This window comes from Otolemur garnettii, unplaced genomic scaffold, assembly GCF_000181295.1.
Source record: "Otolemur garnettii isolate 467f Iridium unplaced genomic scaffold, OtoGar3 scaffold00013, whole genome shotgun sequence".
NCBI lineage: Eukaryota > Metazoa > Chordata > Mammalia > Primates > Galagidae > Otolemur > Otolemur garnettii.
The window spans coordinates 24,109,776-24,128,370 of NW_003852408.1; the positions used below are offsets into that span (position 1 = coordinate 24,109,776).

The 18,595-nt window shown below is 41.0% G+C and overlaps 1 protein-coding gene across 1 annotated transcript in view; it reads right to left on the reverse strand.

Annotated features, from left to right (window-relative positions):
• Positions 1 to 899: 899 nt before the first annotated feature.
• Positions 900 to 18,595, reverse strand: part of CPO (carboxypeptidase O) — a 25,811-nt gene continuing 8,115 nt past the window's right edge. The window contains exons 2-9 of the mRNA XM_003785000.1: positions 17,047 to 17,146; positions 14,658 to 14,759; positions 12,279 to 12,383; positions 11,275 to 11,385; positions 9,731 to 9,821; positions 7,979 to 8,181; positions 2,018 to 2,102; positions 900 to 1,187 (exon numbers count right to left, since the gene is read on the reverse strand). Of these exons, the coding sequence (XP_003785048.1) occupies positions 925 to 1,187; positions 2,018 to 2,102; positions 7,979 to 8,181; positions 9,731 to 9,821; positions 11,275 to 11,385; positions 12,279 to 12,383; positions 14,658 to 14,759; positions 17,047 to 17,146 (1,060 nt within the window). The 3' untranslated portion in view covers positions 900 to 924. The remainder of the gene's footprint in view (positions 1,188 to 2,017; positions 2,103 to 7,978; positions 8,182 to 9,730; positions 9,822 to 11,274; positions 11,386 to 12,278; positions 12,384 to 14,657; positions 14,760 to 17,046; positions 17,147 to 18,595) is intronic.

The window sequence follows — 18,595 nt, forward strand, 5'->3', positions numbered from 1 at the left end:
CCTACATCATTTTTTAGGGCGTGCTGAGATCATAAAGCACAAACAATTAATTGAACACACACAAAAAAACCTATCAGAATCTCATCATATGACTTTTAATTAGATTTCAAGAGCAGTGGGGTTCCACTGGTATTTATGAACTTCTTGAGGTTTAAAACCAGATAGCACAATAGCAATCTAGTTGAATTGCCTTATTTTCTGGCTGAGCTGTCCTGCATATGAAGTTAAACCTGTGAGCTCTGTGAAGAGCGTGGCATTAAGCACCGGGGAACACACTTCACTGATGTCCCAGTTCTTCCATCCTTACCTACCTTTGCTCTGCCCCACCCCACAAAGCTGAGTTTAGCCATGTGATTTCCTAGCCATGGGGCATCCTGGGATGTTAGCTAAATGTGACGCAAGCAGGGGTTTAAAAAGGGCCTGAGCACTGGGACTTGCCCTTCTCTTGCTCTTTCTCCTGCACTGTAGCCACGAGTGCATGCCTGGCACAGCCTGCTGGAGGAGAAGACGCATGGAACACAGCACAGCTCCTCATCCCAGCCGAGGCTATTCTGACTAGCTGACAGTGAGCCAACCCCCACAGTGAGTTCAGCAGGATCAACCAGCTGCATGAAACCGACTACAGATGCATAAGCGAGCACAGCCAAGATCAGCAGAACTTCCTCCCTGACTGTTCATTCCTACCACTGGGCTTTAGAAGGGTTTGGCTTATAGCATTATTGTAGTAATCACTAAGTAACACTATACTCTTATAAGGTAATAAAAATTAACTACCAGCAAAACAAATATTGAAATTAAAATGTGATTTTTTTTTATTAAAATAGAAAATAGCTTAGTTAAATTATTTGATTTCTCTGCAACCACAGCATGCCTTGCCTCCAACCACATCCATGTCCTGAGTTGAGCGGGCCAGGTAGGATGCACTCAGAGAAGACCAGCAAAGGGCAACAGCAAGCTCAGCACCATGGTGCCAGATGCCACTGTCCCAGCACCACTCAAGGGCCAGTACTTCTCATGTACATCATCCAGGATGGAGACCACAGCTTCCATTGTCTCCTCACAGGTGGGCTGGATCTGAACTTCCGGCAGAGTAAACCCATGTGTACCATTGTCCCTCAGCTCAAACGTGAATGAGAAAGGGATCCCAATGTCTCGTGCCCAGTCTTTTGAAGACCCCGACAGAGCATCTACAAGTGAAACATGAGGGCAAATGTAGAAATTGAACTTTGAAAGGACAGATTCCATACCCATTTGAGGGAATAAAGGTTCAGTCACTGAAATAAACTCTCTCAGATGATCGTTTCAGGGACACTGTCTTCTCCCTGTCCTTCACAGGAAGCCCCCTATGGATGGGGAGCATATCTCATATAGCCTCCCTGGCCCCATAGTACCTAGCACTGTGTATGGCACATGGAGAGATTTGGTTCACATTTTTCAGTTGAATTGAAGATGAGGCAAGGTCACATTGTAAGGCAAGAGTGAAATGACTCATATCAAGGAACAGAAACAAAATGATCCCCAGGGAAAATATTATCTACGTGAGCCCATGTAGGAGGTGGAGGCTGGGGCTGAGGGATGCAGTGCAGTCTCCTTTGAACTAAATTCTTTCCTTGTCCATCCTTTCTCCAGGCCCCACCCTGCTCTGCTTTCTTAACCTGATGGGTCCTCTGCAAACTGAACCAACTGACCAAGGGTCAGTGGATGGTGTCCTTCCTGTTAACTCCTGTGCCTTCCAACTTGCTAGCTCTTTTTAACTGAAGCCAGGGGAAGTTCTGATCTGAGCCAGTGCATTAATTTTTTTTTTTCTTTTAGCTCATGGCTTATCCCTAGAGAGTATAATTCTGGATTTATACAGACTCTCTTTTATTCTTGGTCATTTTGATTTGTACAACTCTCTGTTGATCCCAAGAACTCTTCTTTTCCTCTCCTGCCCAGCTCACCACCAAAGTCCACTGGCTTCTTTTGTGCGTTAGATACTATTGAAGAGGCAAAAAAAAAAAAAAAAAAAGATACTTACATAAAATATCTGCACTCGATCCAACTCTATAATTGGTTCCATACTTTGCTTTCAATGCATTTGCTGCCTTCTGTCCAACTTGAATCTGTAGGTGGGAAATGTAGAGACAGATATCTGGTGTTAAAAATAAATTCAACAATCCAAGGTTTGGTATTTTGTCCCTATCCATCTCCAGAGTTTTAGAGCATCTTTCTAACTTCCTATTGGACAACTACATCAAGGTAACCCGCTGGTACCTCAGATTCAACACACTCACATCCAATTTCATCATCTCTCCCACTAAATCTCCCACTAATAAGACTATTCTGACTTTCATATTTCTGGTCTTGCATGCTCTCCCAAATGCACTTGTAAAATTCAGCAGGCGTTTTTGATATTCCTTCTCTCAAAGAGTTACCAAGTTGCATTCCCAGGGCCATCACCCTGTTTCAGACTCATTACCTCTGAATCAGTCTGTTGCATCTTCTAATGAGTTTCCCTTCCTCTCACCAATCTTCATTCCAATTGATCCCACCTGGCTTCCAGGTGCAGTTTAGAAGCATAGAGCTGTGGTCATGGTCCTACAGAAAAGCCTTCAGTAACTCCTGGTTGCTCGCTGAATTAAGCACAAGCTTCATTCACTTATTTTGAGAACCCCTACCCTATGACCCTAACCCAATTTCCAACACCTCCACCCTAGATTTAGTCAAACTCAAGTTTTCCTACTGTTCTCTGACATGCCCCACATCCCTCCGCCTCTTTACTTTTCTCTGGGTGTTTCCTCTAGCAGTGGTTCTCAACCTTCCTAATACTGTGAGAATTATTAATTTTATGATTGGGGGTCATCACAACACGAGGAACTGTATTAAAGGAAGGTTGAGAACCACTGCTACCAGGATCACTACTTCTTATCCACACCTGTTGAAATTCTATCCAACCTCAAAGAGCTTCCCCAAATGTCAGCTTCTCCACAAGGCCTCGTCTGACCACCCAAATTGGATTCTCTCTCTCCCTGCTTGACTATCCCCTCACACTCTGTTTATACCTTCTAGGACTCCCCTTATTTTTTCTTATAGATGCTTGAAACTTATCGCTCATAGACTCATAGAATCTCAGAGCAAGAGTTACACCTGTGTCCCCATGTCCTCCACCAATATCACCTCACGACATTGTAAATCTCTCAGAAATTGATCAGCAGACCCTTTCCTGAGAGCAAAATCATTACCTAAAGTTCAAGTGTCTTGACTATGCTCATTGATTTAATAAATTTTGCACAGGTCTCTCAATAGACTCTCTAAATATTCCCTATCCTAGACTCTCCAGTGCTATGTCCTACCCCAGGATGGTATATCTTACTCCTTGCCCTTAGATTCTATACACCACCACCAGAACCCCTTTGCCATACCTGTCCAGGCTTTGATTCATACTGCTTAATCCCCAAGGGCAGCCTGGCTGTGTTTGCAGGCACATCAACTCCTCTGACTCAGGTTGAGCCTAGTTTCAGGTTCTGTCTCCCCCTTCCTGTCTCTGTACTATCCAGGGTAGTGCTTGGGTATGGTGGGGAAAGGCCTAGTGAAATTCAAAATAAACAACAGAAAAGGAAAGGGACAGTGTGTGGTTGAGGGGATCATATGTGGCAATTGTGGGTAGCATTCTTAGGGCATGTAGGACTTTCTATGTGTGGCTAAGATGAAAGAAAAAAAAAAAAACCATTCAGTTGAACATATCCGCAAATGTTTTGCCTTCTCTCCACACACTACCGAGAATTCTATCTTTGGCCAGTCACCTTTTCTCTGCCTTCCTGAAAAGAGATTCTGAGTCTACCCCAGTCCATGGGTTTGTGTTGTCCAGAATTCAGATAATGGGCAGGAAAGGCTGAAGAGGCACTGGGTGGAAAGCTTGTTAAATCATTTGCAATGGGAAAAGGTACAAGAGCTATTTAATAGAAAACAGAGGAAGTTGTAAGACAGAGGGGAGAGTCAGAAAGGAGATTTCTGAGAAAGAAATTCTGGTAAGAAGGTGAGAGCGAGAGGTGGAAGAATTCAGGGAAGGGTCTGTGTGTGAGGAAATAAAGAGACAAGGCCTGGGGAAAGTTTTGCTGTGATTTACAAACCACACTCCTCTTTGGAGAGTCTCTAGAAGAGACACAAATGGCTTCTAATTATTTTTCATTCTTATGTGTTGCTGTGTTTCTCTGAATGAAACTCCATACTAACTGGTCCATGTGGGGCCTTATGGAATATATGGATCACCCCTAGGCTGTGCTTGACACACAAATGGCTCCCTGTCTTTTTTTTTTTCTTTTTCCTTTCCTGCAACAATTTCTTCTTCCTGTAGCCAGCCTTTCTATCTTATTTTATTTTAGTTTCTTTCTCTCAAATCCTGAATATAGGGTGGGAAATGGTCTTCCCAGTTTCCCCTTCTTTGTTGATGAAAGAACTTTTGAATTGTAATTTTTTAATAATTCCACAAGCAATGACTATGGGGAAATAGATAGGAGTAAGAAATATACGTCAGAAGTGTACGATTGTAATCCTTAGCTTATGGATTTGGTTCTCTCTGAGAAGATAAAATGGAAATCCCCCAGACTTCCAGTTCCCACTTCTATTTTCAGGGGTGGAACCCTTGACTGTACTATTCTCTGCTTCTAGCACCATATTGCAAGGTCACAGAGAGCCAGGTTCTCCACTGCCATTTTCCTAGTAAAAGTAATAAAAACTCTTTACCAGTAGACATAATACACATGGATAAAAACCTCTTCCCCACTTAATAACTCCTTCCTGGGCCCAGAGAATTTCCTATAGGCATATATTCACAGCAGGCACCCAACAAGATTGATTAAGGCCCTGGTACATCATGGGAGCTGGGGAAGGGAGAGGACAGCTTGAAAGAGTACAGAGGTTGATATGGAAAGAGTTCAAATGGAAAAAAATGCAAGCATGTAAAACATTAGAATTCTTATTGCTACACTAATTTCCAGAGCAGTTTAGAAAGGGGCTATATATAGTCATGTTTCTCCTACAGAGTGATTGCCAAGTTGTCTGTCATGCAGTATAATATTTACCATGATTTCTACAAATCTTTGGTTTTGTAAATATATAGAGATTAATTATTAGTCTCTGCTGGTTGTAAACAGTACTAGAAATGGAAATCTTCTTGGAGCAGTTGGCTTGATTTGTATCTTTGCGCACTGTATCAAAACTTACCCCCCAAGAACCTAAAAGCATTCTAAGTAGCTTCAATAAGGCTGATGCATGGTAGCAAAATTTTCACACCATCTTTTATTGAAAAGGCTTGTATATGACTGTTTATGAGAACTCTTCATCACCTGAGACTGTAAGAGATTTAAAGCGATCATTTTCTATTTGATTTTTACAATTTCTGCACATAGTATGGAGAAGTTGTCAGGAATTCCCGTCTTGGGGTCACTATCCAGGAATGGTGATGTCACAGCCCTGGGCCCCTGCTGACTTCTTGCTCCCCCTAGGTTTGGCCACAGGGCTCTAACCAGACAGCACAGGACACTCTAACCTTTGAATGCAAACCTTGCAAAATGGTCATGTAGGATCTGTTTTCCTGAGCCAATGAGAGAATGAAGTACCCGAGGCAAAAACTGGAGTATGTAGCCTCTTTTTTTCTATTGAAGGAAAACCCCTTTCCATGAAATGCCTATAATGGCCTGTCTTTGGAAATTTCATTTGTGTTTGTCACAGATCCCTCTGGGCAAAAAGTAGAAATCTCTAACAAATATCATGGCAACTGGGGATAAGGAAGATTCTTGGCTTCTTGACCAAGATCTTTGTTTCTGTAGATTTCTCTACTGAAGAAATAGAACTTACAGGGCTCACAAATGAGGAGGAAATAGCATATTAGTGGCTGGGAATTTAGACTGATAAGAGCTCCTAGAAGTTGCTAACCCCTTGTGAGCGGATGGATGTTTCTGAGGCAGTGTGAGGTCATAGGGTGGTGGGTGTGGCCTCTGGAGTCTCCACCCCACCACTTCTTGTCCAGAGACTTCTGTAGGTAAAGTTAACTCAGGGTCTCAGTTTCCCCATCTCTAAGGTGAGATTAATACATTGTTAAGAGGGTCAAATGAGACAATAGCTGTAAAATCCCTTTGTAAATTATAAAGATCCAAGCAAATGTTAGTTATTTTCACATTTTACAAAATGACTATTTAGTACAAGTATCCCTAGATGAAAAGAGGAAAAAAATCCTTGCAAGAAAAGTATTTGGGTATTGTTGGATATGTTTGACTTATGGTGGAAAGGCTCCCTCTACCAAAGATCTATACTGCCTTTTCTTTTAGCATCCAAACCTTGTGTTTTGTGGGTCACATCCCAGTGGGAGAGGGACAGGAGGTGTAACCTGACCACAAGGTAACCAGCCCTCGTGATATTAAGAACTGACCAAGCTTAGCCACAGCATATCCCAGAAACTGCACATAATCTGTTTTTTAAAAAATTAACAGATAAGAAGAACATAACAATATGTATTGACAAGAATGTGCAGAAATTAGAACCCCTACACACTATTGGTTGGAATATAAAATGATGCAGACTCTGTGGAAAGTAGTATGGTGGTTCCTCAAAAATTTAAAAATAGAATTACCATATGATCCGGCAACCTCTACTGTGGGTATAGAACCCGCAGAATTGAAAGCAAAGTCTGAAGACATGTTTACACACTCACATTCATAGCAGTATTGTTAACAATAGCCAGAAGGTAGAAGCAACCCAGTGTCCTCTGATGAACAGATAGGATAAACAAAATGTGAAATAGACATATAATGAAATATTATTTGGTCTTAAAAAAAAGGAAGGACATTTTGATACACCCTATAACATGGACGAACCTTGAGGACATTATGCTAAGTGAAATCAGCCACCCATTAAAGGACAAATACTGTACAATTCCTCTTTTGATATGTAGAGTAGTCAAACTCATAGAAATAGAAAGGGGATAGTGGCTGCCAGGAACTGGAATAGGGGAAAATGGGAATTTGTTGTTTAATAGGTACAGTTTCAATTATGCAAGATGAAAATGTTCTAGCAATTGATTTCACAACAACGTGAATATACTTAACACCACAGAGCTGTATACTTAAAAAATAGGATGGGCAGCACCTGTGGCTCAAAAGAGTAGGGCGCTGGCCCCATATGCCAGAGGTGGCGGGTTCAAAGCCAGCCTGGGTCAAAAACTGCAAAAAAAGAGTTAAGATGGTAAATTTGATGCTATGTTTACTAGACTATGATTAAAATTTTAAAAATAAATAAAAAAGGAAAACAAATATTATGATTTATGATTCTAAATTTACCCTGCCTTTGATGTGTGTCTGTTGTCCTTTGATTCACAGAAGGACAAAGAGCCCTGTCCCTTCCAGCAATTCTGCCTACTGGTGCTTGGGTAAACAGAGCTTCAGAGCAAGACCCGGACGAGAGAAAACACAGATTCCCTACCCCGGCTTGCATTTCACTGGCACTTCCCCTTACAAATAATCCTAGGCAAATACTGGAGGAAGAGTTTAGAAGAAAATAGAGCATTGTGTTTAGCAGAGAAGAGAGCAGATATTATTTAGCCGTGTTATTTTAGATATGCCATATTCCACTAACAGCTGGCAAGTTCTTTCAAGCACAGTTCAAAAGCTGTAATTGCCGAACAGAGCTGCGAGAGAATTTACAGAAATGAAAGCTCATTCCTGCAGATTATTAACATAATCATCTCATTTATATTATAGAAGAATACCGAAGATGTCTCCCAACTTGACACTTCATGAAACAGGTAGTTAATTAATGTAGGTAAAGCAGCATTTAACCTGAAGCCTTCCCAGCAGGCATCTGGCAAGGTGCAAAAGCAGGAGGAAGAAAATAAGGATGAGAAGAGAGAACAAAAGGAGGCAGGAGCCCAGATCTGGGAAATGGAAACCAGGAAAAGGAAGGCAGAGGTCCTGCTGTGTCCTACTAGACGGGGCCCTGCACTTACCAGCTCTTCATGGTTACTCGACTTATTTTTGGTGTGGCCGTAAGGTGTGAGGATTAACTGCCCATAAGAGTGCATGGTCAGGAAGCACAGAATGTTGTCCTTTTTGCTCTCTACAAAGCTGGAAACAGCTTTAGTCTCTGGTTCAGATACTGATCCTGTCCCACAGAATTTTGAATTTTTACAGTCTTTAGATGCGCCTACACCTGAAACATACAGGAAACCATAGAGATGGCTTCATGATCTCAGTTTAGAAATGGCAGAGGGCAACCCCTTGTGAGCAGATGGACGTTTCTGAGGCAGTGTGAGGTAGTAGGGTGATGGGTGTGGCCTCTGGAGTCTCCACCCCACCACTGCCTGTTCAGAGACTTCTGTAGATAAAGTTAACTCGGGGTCTCAGTTTCCCCATCTCTAAAGTGAGATTAATACATCGTTAAGAGGGTCAAATGAGACAATAGCATAAAATTGCTTTGTAAATTGTTAAGATCCAGGCAAATGTTAGTTATTTTCACATTTTACAAACTGACAGAGGGCAAAAAGTCATCCTTAGGGCATCTGTAGGTGAAATCAGGGCTTGCCCTTGGTTGTCTGGCTAAATTAGTCACTGATAGAATAGTCATGCTAGGAGGAACTCAGAAAGGCAAGAAGACTGATGTTAAGATTGACAAGCAAACTCCATATTTGCATGGCCCAATAAACAAGATGCAAAATGAAATGACATTTCAGCAATCTTTTACTTAACCCTGTGGCGTGCCCCAAAACAAACACCAGGGAACCAGTTCTTGGGTTCCTAGGTCAGGCTCTGATATAGCCTTGTTGGTTAAAGTCTCGCCTTCAGTGTCTTACTGGCTTGAGTCTCAGAAGAGCCGATTGGCAAGGATGTAAGTAGGCTGTCCTCCTCATCAATCAGGATTACCAGGCAAGTCCCTCTTACACGCTAGGTATAGTACCAGCGTGTATGCCCAGCCCTCCTGTGTAGCATCATGTTTAATCCCCACAATAGCCTAATGATAAGAAGGGATGTTGTGACTAACATTTTACATAAGAGAAAACGAAAGTAGAGAGATGAAGTGATTTTTTCCAAGACCACACAGAGGCCAAATCTCCATGTTAACCTTTGCAGTCTGGTTAATGGCAATGCCCTTAACCACTCCTGCCTCTTTACTTGCTTCCATTCCACTGGGCATTTTGAGGTTCTGAAACATGAAAATCATAAAAAGAAGAAACTGTTTGTTTTGTTTACTGCCCACTCCCTGCTGTAAAATAATCTGCAAGGATAATTCTCTGATTCTTTTCTTTAAGATAAATACATATAGAGTAGAACCACTATAAGTTGACCACCCAAGGGATTGTGACAAGCTAGTCAACATAAAGAGGTGGTCACTATAAGGAACTAGGCCCACTGTACTGATGTGTACATGGAGTGCATGTCCGGTCTACGAAAATTAGGTCAACTTAAGAAGGTGGTCAGCTATGGAGATTCAACGGTATTTAAAAACAAAGGGTTGAACTTGAAATATATTCATACTGGTCTAGGTCTACATTGTCCTCATGTAGCCAACCTGTACTTGAGGGCTGATGGCTCTCAATATATAGATCATATGGTCCCTTTTGAGGAACTGAAACTGGTTATAAAACCCAGAAAACTGTGTAAAATTAGATGTTTATTCTCAAAAATTATATCTTTAGTAATTTACTTCTTTTCTTGCTTCTCTATTTATTTGTTCATCATCTAATAAAAATATACATACTTACCACACCAAGATTCATTGAAATTTCGATTGAGATCTGACCCAAAACATGTGCCATTATTATGAGATGAACGGGATTTCCTCCAAAGACGATTCTGCAACAGAAGAATGGAGGGCTGTTGCCATTCTAAGGTTTCATAAATCACAGCATTAGTGATGATAGGTGATCCTTGAACGTGAAAAATGTTTCCTAGGAATATGTGGAAGAACTTAATGGTAACCCAGTGAATGTTAAATCATATTTGTGTACGTAATTTTTAGTCTTGCAGACGGGCTAAGCAACCCCGAGTAACAGGAACACCTGTGCAATAACAAGTACACATACGTGTACACAATCCAGCACAGCCTTTTCCTCACAAGCAGGTTTGCAGTGTCTGTGGACGTGTTCCGCTTACTCAGGGAATGCTCCAGAGTCATTTTTTACATCCAAGTGATGCAGGATGAAAGGGAAATAGCTTGACAGATGGGAAAGACCATTCCAGGTGTATCAGATATGGTCTCTGCACATTTCTGGAAGCCAAAGACTGATGAGTGGAGATGAGGATAAAGACAAGTGTCACCAGACAAGCTCAGAGGGAGGACATGATTCATACATCAGGCCAGAGAGGCTGTTCCAGAAAAAAGGGGCCTCTGGGGGAAGTGGAGGGAACAATGAACGCTCGCTAGGAACACAGGCTCGTATTAGTGGAGTGATGTGCTTGGAAACATTCAAAGAGTAGATTGTCTACCACATAGAAAGCCTTTATGACATATTTGCCCCTGTGTGAATAATCACACTGAGATATGTAGCTTGGTATCCTCCATAAATTTTTTTGGCTGTTTTTGATGTATACATCATTCATTCCCTTCCTGCTTCTAGAACTGACTTGAGGGGGAGGAGGTTGGTGTATGATTTTTTTTTTTTATCAATACAATCCTAATTGGGTGTCAGGCAATCCACAAATATTAAGAAGATGGAGGAAGAGACAAGTCTACTCTGATTGGAAAACTGGGACTATATCAAAAACAAAGAAAAACCTAGACTGGACTTCAGCTCTAAAAAGGAATTAGACTTCCTAGTCCTAAACTTGACTCAGATTGTTTACTTTAAATACATAAGAGTATTTTTATCCCAAATGGAGTTTCACCCTTTACATAGGTACAAAATATTTCTATATATGGCTGGAATGGCTGAGGCTGGGCACAGTGGTTTACACCTGTAATGGTAACATTTTGGGAGGCTTAGGTGGGAGGATGCCTTGAGCTGAGGAGTTGGAGACTAGCCTGAGCAAGAGTGAGACTCCATCTCTACTAAAAATAGGAAAACTAGCCAGGAACTGTGGCAGGTGCCTATAGTCCTAGCTTCTCAGGAGGCTGAGGCAAGAGGATTGCTTGAACCCAAGTATTTGAGGTTGTAGTGAGCTGTGATGATGCCAGAGAACTCTAGCCTGGACAACAGAGTGAGACTCTGTCTCATAAAAAATAAAAGAGAAGAACAAAAAGAGAAAAGGAATCTGAGTTGGGCTTTAGTTCAGGAATACACCCCAAGACCAAGCTCAGTGTACTCACAGTCGTCCACGTGTAGATATAACCATCGATGTTAAGAACTGGCAGTACATACAGGTCCAGGTTCGTAAGCAACCTGCTTATCCTTGAGTCGTCTTTATGGTTTTGCAGAATCTGAAAATTGAAGAGAGAAAGATTCAGAATGATTCTGGGCAGGGGTTTTTTTCTCTCTTAATTTTCTGCCAATTTTAGCCTAATGCTAAGAGGTGACAGTACATGTCACCTCCACCCTCAGCCACCAGCCCCTAATTGTCTTATCTTGTATGGTAGTGGTTCTTAACCCTTATCATGTGCCAGAGTCACCTAGAGAACTTGTTAAAACACACATTATTCAGCTCTGCTTTCCCTCACCCCTGCCTCACTTCTCAGCCCCCAACCCCTGTGCGTTTCTAATTCACCAGGTTTGAAATGGAGCCCAAGAATTTGTGTTTCTAACAAGTTCCCAGTTGATTTGGAAGCTGTTGGTCTGGGAAACTATACTTCGTGAGTTTTTCAGTTTGGGTTTCTGAAAAATCTGACCAAAATAATCCTATATTACTTTTAAAGTCTTCTTATTCCCTCAAGGGAAGGCTATAAGTAATACACCTACACACACATTCACTATGCTAGGCATTTTCCATATGCCACGTCTCTTAATCTATACAACAGAACCACAAAATAATCCATTCGCCCTTTTACAGATGAGAAACTAGGGGTCTCAGTGTTAGAAAATTTGCTCACCCCTAGGCATAGCCGGGCTTCAAACTCATCTCCAAAGTGTATCTTCTACATTTGGATATGTTAACCCTCCAATAAAACTGATTTTGCATCCATTAGAAAAATATCAGAATATTAACTCAATTATCAGTGAAGCAACTCACTAATCCCACTTCACTTGAGTTGAAGGATTAACTCAGTAAAGAGTTACATCTCTAACACATGAAAGAAGAATGCTTTCTGAGTCACCAAGAAGTGACGGGTACTTTATGGGGCTGGCTTACCATTATGAGGAAGCTAAAGACACTTACTTCTTTCACAAACCATTGGCAAAAAGCTGGGGTAATCCATTCCCTGACGTGAATTCCACAGTCCATCCAAAAGATCTTCTTGGGGTCGCTGGATGGTTGACTGATCTGGGAGAGACACCAGTGATTACCAAACAATTATTTATTATTGTAAGCCACTGTGCAAAGTTATCCGGATTTTTATTCTCCTGGAGGTCCCTTTCTTACTCCACTCTGTGGCATCAGGAAGGAGGCAAAACTGCTGGTGGAGACACCCACCAACAGGACCTTTGCCTCTGCCACTCTTGTTCTGCTGCCAGCTGCCTTAGTGGTGGTTCTCAGGACCATGCACTGACTCCCCACAACACCTGCCCCCAAAGCAGTCTTCCCTATACCCTAAATCATTCCCTAAATATAAATAAAGGCATAGCATTCCCCACCCCACCAGTCACAAGCCAAGAGGCTAAATGTGTATAAATCTTATAAACTCTTTGCACCTAAAGTTCACTCAGAGTGGCAAAGTGCGAGAGAGGTAATGTTTGAGAATCAAAGGTTTTTAAAAATGACCCCTGATATTCATTTAAAGTTCTCGTAACTTTGAATGGATCCAAGCACACAATCTCCTGCAACACTTAATAAATCCCCCTTCCCCCTAGGAACTACCCTCCTCGCAGCCAGCCCTGTCTTCTTTTGTCTCTCTCCATTTGCTATTTTGGTGCGTCAGTGTGGCCTCACTCCAGCAAGAAAGACCCCTCCTTTTTCGGAGCAGTGGGGAGGTAGGAATTCATCTGGCAACTGTGGATTCTCTTTGGTGCAGAAGATGCTGCGGACGCGCCCATGTTTGGAACAGCCACATCTGTTTTGAATTTGTAAATGACCTAAGCCAGTGCTATTTGTTGAAAACCATTGGGAGCCCGACTGATGAAGGCTCTCTTCCTCTGTAGGAGAAACTCACAAATTGAGATAAATGTGTGGCTGGATCTATCCTACTATTCAAGGCCTTTTCTCCTTCTAGACTCACCTATTTTTCAAAGCTGCCTAGACAATTCCTAATCCACCTCTTACCTTAATTTTTCTCTCAGAGTTACCCCTTTTATGAGTATGGTGTATGTTAATTGCATGTTTATCTTTTTTCCTCCTTGTTACATCCTCATTCTATTCTTCATTATAAGTTGTGGACAGAGCATGTTTATCTTTTTGGCTGCCTTAGCTCAGAGATTGAGGGCCTATGGTAAATCAAAAAAGCAAACACCCTGTGTTTAATATATCAACCAATCACTTACAGAATCTCTGAGTTCTATTTCAAAGCCAATACATTTTTTGTAATTGTAAATAATTCTCAAAATAGGTGCTGAGGCTTGTAAATTAACACATCTACACTAAGTACTAAGAGTGTAGTGAACTACACACATAATGCTAGTTCTTAATGCCAGGCTACTTTGGCAGCGGTTCTTGAAGAGTGTCAGGGTCACCTGGGAACTTGTTAGAAATGCACTGTGGTTTTACAACTTGAGTGAGTATTAGAATCACCTGAAAGAGGGCTCATTAAAACAGACTGTTCGGCTTCCCTCACTTAGACCCCTCTAGTAGACCCCATGGGACCTGAGAACGTGCATTTCTAATAATTCCCAAGATGATGTTGATGCTGCTGAAACATAGACCACCATTTGAGAAACACCGGTTGGTGCAGAGGTTGTAAATGCTGGCTACACATTAGGATCACCTGGGGAGTTTTCAAAGCATTCCTGGGCCCACCCTGGAATTATTAGTTCAGAATCTCTAATCTAATTACGAGGGGCCCAGGCATCAGGATTACTTGGCAGCTCCCTGGGTGATTGTAATGTGCGTGCAAAAGAGGTAGGGGATTCTGGAGTCCTATTTATCTCCTGGTTATGCTGCTACTTTGCCGTGTGCCCTTTCACAACTCCCCTTACTTCTCTGGGTCTTATTCACGTAAGTATAAAAGGAACCCCAAATGAACATTTTCTATAGTATTCAAACATTTTTTTATGGAAAAAATTCTGTTTTTTAAAAAAGAATAACATTTTACAAAAAAAAGAAATAAAACAACAACTTAAAATACAGACTAAAAGTGCACTTGTCTGGTTGAAGTATGAGTGGGCATTGTCCACTTCTAGGCCATGCTGTTTTTCAGTTCTACCCCCTGTGGTCCCTCCCATGCATCCCGATTCTCTTTACTCCTAAACATGACTCCATCCCAGTGATTAAGGCATAAGCATCTAGGAGTTTTGACGTTTAAATGCCCAGTTAGGGGTGGAGAAGGCAAAGTCACTCTGTATTGCTTCTATTAAACTTTACCACACTTCTGGCCAAAGCAATTGAGTAGAAGACGAATATCTCTGGATTGGGTAATTCTTCCGGTAAGGCAATCATCTTGCTCACCTTCAGATAATACATGGGCCGGGCCTCATAGGTCATTCCTAGGAAATGCTGTGTCACCACTTCCGCGTACTCCTCACTGATCTGGCTCATCCACTGATAGATCTGGAACAGCCAGGGAGGACTGTGGCAATCAACAGGAAGATCATTTGCCTGCCTCTGATTAGGATAACTATGTCTTTCACTGAGACATTGAACTCTGCCTTCTTTTGCTTAGATTGCAACGGCTGCATGATGAACAAAACAGGAAACTAAACCAATGAATTTATTACTTTCTGCCTTTCCTTTTCTTTAAAGATCTACTCTGCTACTAAGTCGTAGGACACCCTTGTTGAACTTTACAAATAAGTTACTGAGAATTAACAATTTCAAAAATTTGCCAATAAAATAACGCAATGACTTATTACCAGGTTTCCCTTGGCACACAATCATGCCGGGAATTCCAGGTCAGGCTTAATTTGCAGGTTCTTCTTCTGTCTTTATGGATTCCTATAATATCCTCTGCTCCATGGTTCCAAGATTAGGGAAGACCTGAGTATGACCTTTCCAGGACACGCCAACTATTTTTTCTAAAAAGCCCCAATTAGCCTTTTTGGTTCAACAGAGTAGACCTGCATATGTGTTGATTTAATTACCAGTTTTATACCATGCTGAGAAAGTCTCATGCCATGACCTGGAAGTCCACAACTTGGGGTTCCACAGGGTGAATGTAATCAGAGAATTCACATATTCAGACAGTCATCACCATCTTACAGGACACCTCTCACACTCAATTTCTATATTTCTTGGACTTTACATCTCTGAATGACAACAACCAAGAGTTATGGCAAATAATAGTTAATTGGGGATAACACATATCCTATTTGAAAATTTTTCTCAATTACCATTCATCTTAGCATGGAATCTCTATAGATAAAATGCACTGTTAAAATGGTGATGATACTTAAGTAGGGTATTTTCAATATAGCCTGTCAATTGAAAGAATAATAACTTATCACATGGCTGTCATATGTGCACCCCTGATGGGACTAGGTCAGATGCAAGTGCCTTATGTCTTGGGAGAGCTATAAATAGCACCTCATAGCAGCAGCAGCTGTTACATGCTTATTGCTTAATCTGTACTATAGTGGTATAGCTTATTTAGTTTACTCCACAACAATGCTACAGGATAGATACTACTATTCCTATCTCACAGATGATGACACTAAGGGCCAGAGAGGCTAAATGCCTTAGTCAAGGTCATATAGCCAGCAAGTGGTCAAGTCAAGTATGAACCCATCCATGACACCACAGCATAAGGTTTCCATGGGCCATACTGGACTTTGCTCCAAACCATAGAACCTTCAGTACTTGGGGTGATTGCTTGGGGTGATTACAGAAAAAAATGTAAATTCTTTCCTATAGCCTTTGCAAAAAATTCTGGAAAATATCAATATCTTCCCAAATGCTAAGAGAAGAAACTGGTAAAGCCTGTTGGGAGGACAACTTGTATGTTTATATCAAAAATTTAGATATGCACATCCTTCAACCCAGCAATTCCATTTTTTAAAATTTACATCTCAAAAAATGCATAATGTCACACACATACATATGCAACACACATGCATATATATGTCATACGGTAGCCAATTTTTCACTGGATCTAGTTTTGGAAACCATCAAACTTATCTTAGTAGCACCACAAATATTTCCTAAAATAAGAAAAAAATTTTCTTAAGAACTGCTGCCCATGCCCCTTGCTTCGTCCAAGAAATACTGCATTTTCAGCTAAATGCCATTCAATCAGAAGTCTTCTCCATCTCCTATCTCACACCCACACGAACACCAACCCCACCCTGCTTAAACCTGCAAACGAAAATAATGGTTAATTAATTCTGTTCACATTCGCACCAGCAAAACTTACTCACTGGGATGTTCCTGTCCTCTTTTTTTGAGACAGTCTCACTCTGTTGCCCAGGCTAGACACAGTTGTGTCACTGAGAATCTCCTGAGCTCATGTGATCCTCCTGCCACAGCCTCCTGAGTAGCTGGGACCAAGGTGCATGCCACCATGACCTGCTAATTTTTCTTTTTCTTATAGAGACGGGTCTCACTATGCTGCCCAGGATTGTCTTGAACTCCTAACTTCAAGTGATCCTTCTGCCCCAGCCTCCAAAAGTGCTAGGATTGTAGGTGGGAGCCACCACACCTGGTGATCTGCCTTTTTATCTCACCAGGTCTTGCAGCTACAGTGGTAGTGGTGGCAGGGAAGTTTGGGAATACCTTGAAAGTGCACAGGTGCATCTTAATACCACATTTTGAGCCCCAATCCACGGTCACTAACAGTGAACCATCCCCTCCCATCGTCAAGTAGGCCATGACACCACCAACCACACCATGGGTCCTTGCTCACCTCCCCCATGGTGTGGTATTTGTTATAGGAGTAGGTATCCAGGCTCCTCCCTGCACTCACTGTCTTGCCCACAGCCTCTTGTCTGTGTTGTGCTAAGAATCTGCAAAGGGAAAAAAATAAGACAAAAGGCAATGATGAAACTTGGGTATCCTGCAGGTTAGAAAGTTGATGGAAAAGGTAGTAGAAATCAGCATGCACAAGATTTGGAGGACAAAAACCAGGGATAGAGTATTGGAGTGTGACTTATTGGTTGTGAGACCCTGGGCTGAGCTACTCTGAGCTACAGTTTCATGCATAGGGTGAGAAACATTCCAACCTTACAAGGAGGCTTGGATAATTCCCTAAGACATTGAAGATAAAAATAATTTTAAATTTGTTAAAGAAATATTAACTAAGATTTACTGAACTAACACTTATTATGAGACATGCACTGTTGTAAGCAATTTAAATTCCATTGTCTTCTCTCTAAAACTCTGAGATAGGTACCCTTGTTATCTTCATTTATAGATGAAGAAATGGAGTCCCAGGGAAAGTGTTACTGGGATTTAAACCCCAACAGCTTGATTGAAGAGTCTGCAATATTAACCACCAACCATATTGCATATAATGGTGAGAACTAATCTTTGTGCAATGGTTTATCTTTTTTAAAAGAGAAGTTTTATTTTTTAGGACATTTTTAGGTTCATAGCAAAATTAAATGAAAGTACAGACTTTCCCATATATCTCATTTCCCATACATACAACATTCACCGCTACAGACATCTCAGACAACTGCTGTACATTTCTTGTGAGCAGAAAACCTGCAATGATGCACCGTTACCCTTATCCAAAATCTATGGTTTACATTAGATAAGTTCACTTTGTACATTCCAAGGGTTCTGACAAATGTATAATGATACATATTTACCTTTATAGTATAATATAGAATAGTTTTCTTGCCAATACCATACTCTCTTCATTATTGTAGATTTATATTAATTTTTGAAGTTGAATAGTTTCAGTCCTTTAACTCCATTTTCCTCTTTTAATATTTTGTTGACTATTTAGAGTTCTTTATTCTCCATGTAAACTTAGAATCAGTTTTTTTAATAACTACAAAAAGACCTGCTAAGATTTTGTTTGAGCTTCATGTTAAATCTATAGATCAAGTTGGGAAGAACTGACATTTTAACATTATTGCATTTTCCTATCCATGAACATGGAATATACCTCCATTTATTTAGTTCTTCTTGGATATCCTTCGTTATTCAGTTCTTCTTGGATATCCTTCAAATTTTGTTAGATTTATACCTAAGTATTTCATTTTGGAGGGTGATGATACAATTGGTAGTTTTTACCATTGCTGTCATATGGGAAAGCAATTGACTTCCATATGTAGACTTTTATCCTGTGACCTTGTTATAATTGCTTAGAAATTTTTCTGTTGTTTCTTCCTAATTTTCTACATAAACAGTCATGATATGTTATCTGTGAACAATGATGGTTCTGTTTCTTCCTTCCCAATCTGTATACCTTTTATTTCCTTTTCTTGTCTTATTGCATTAGCTGG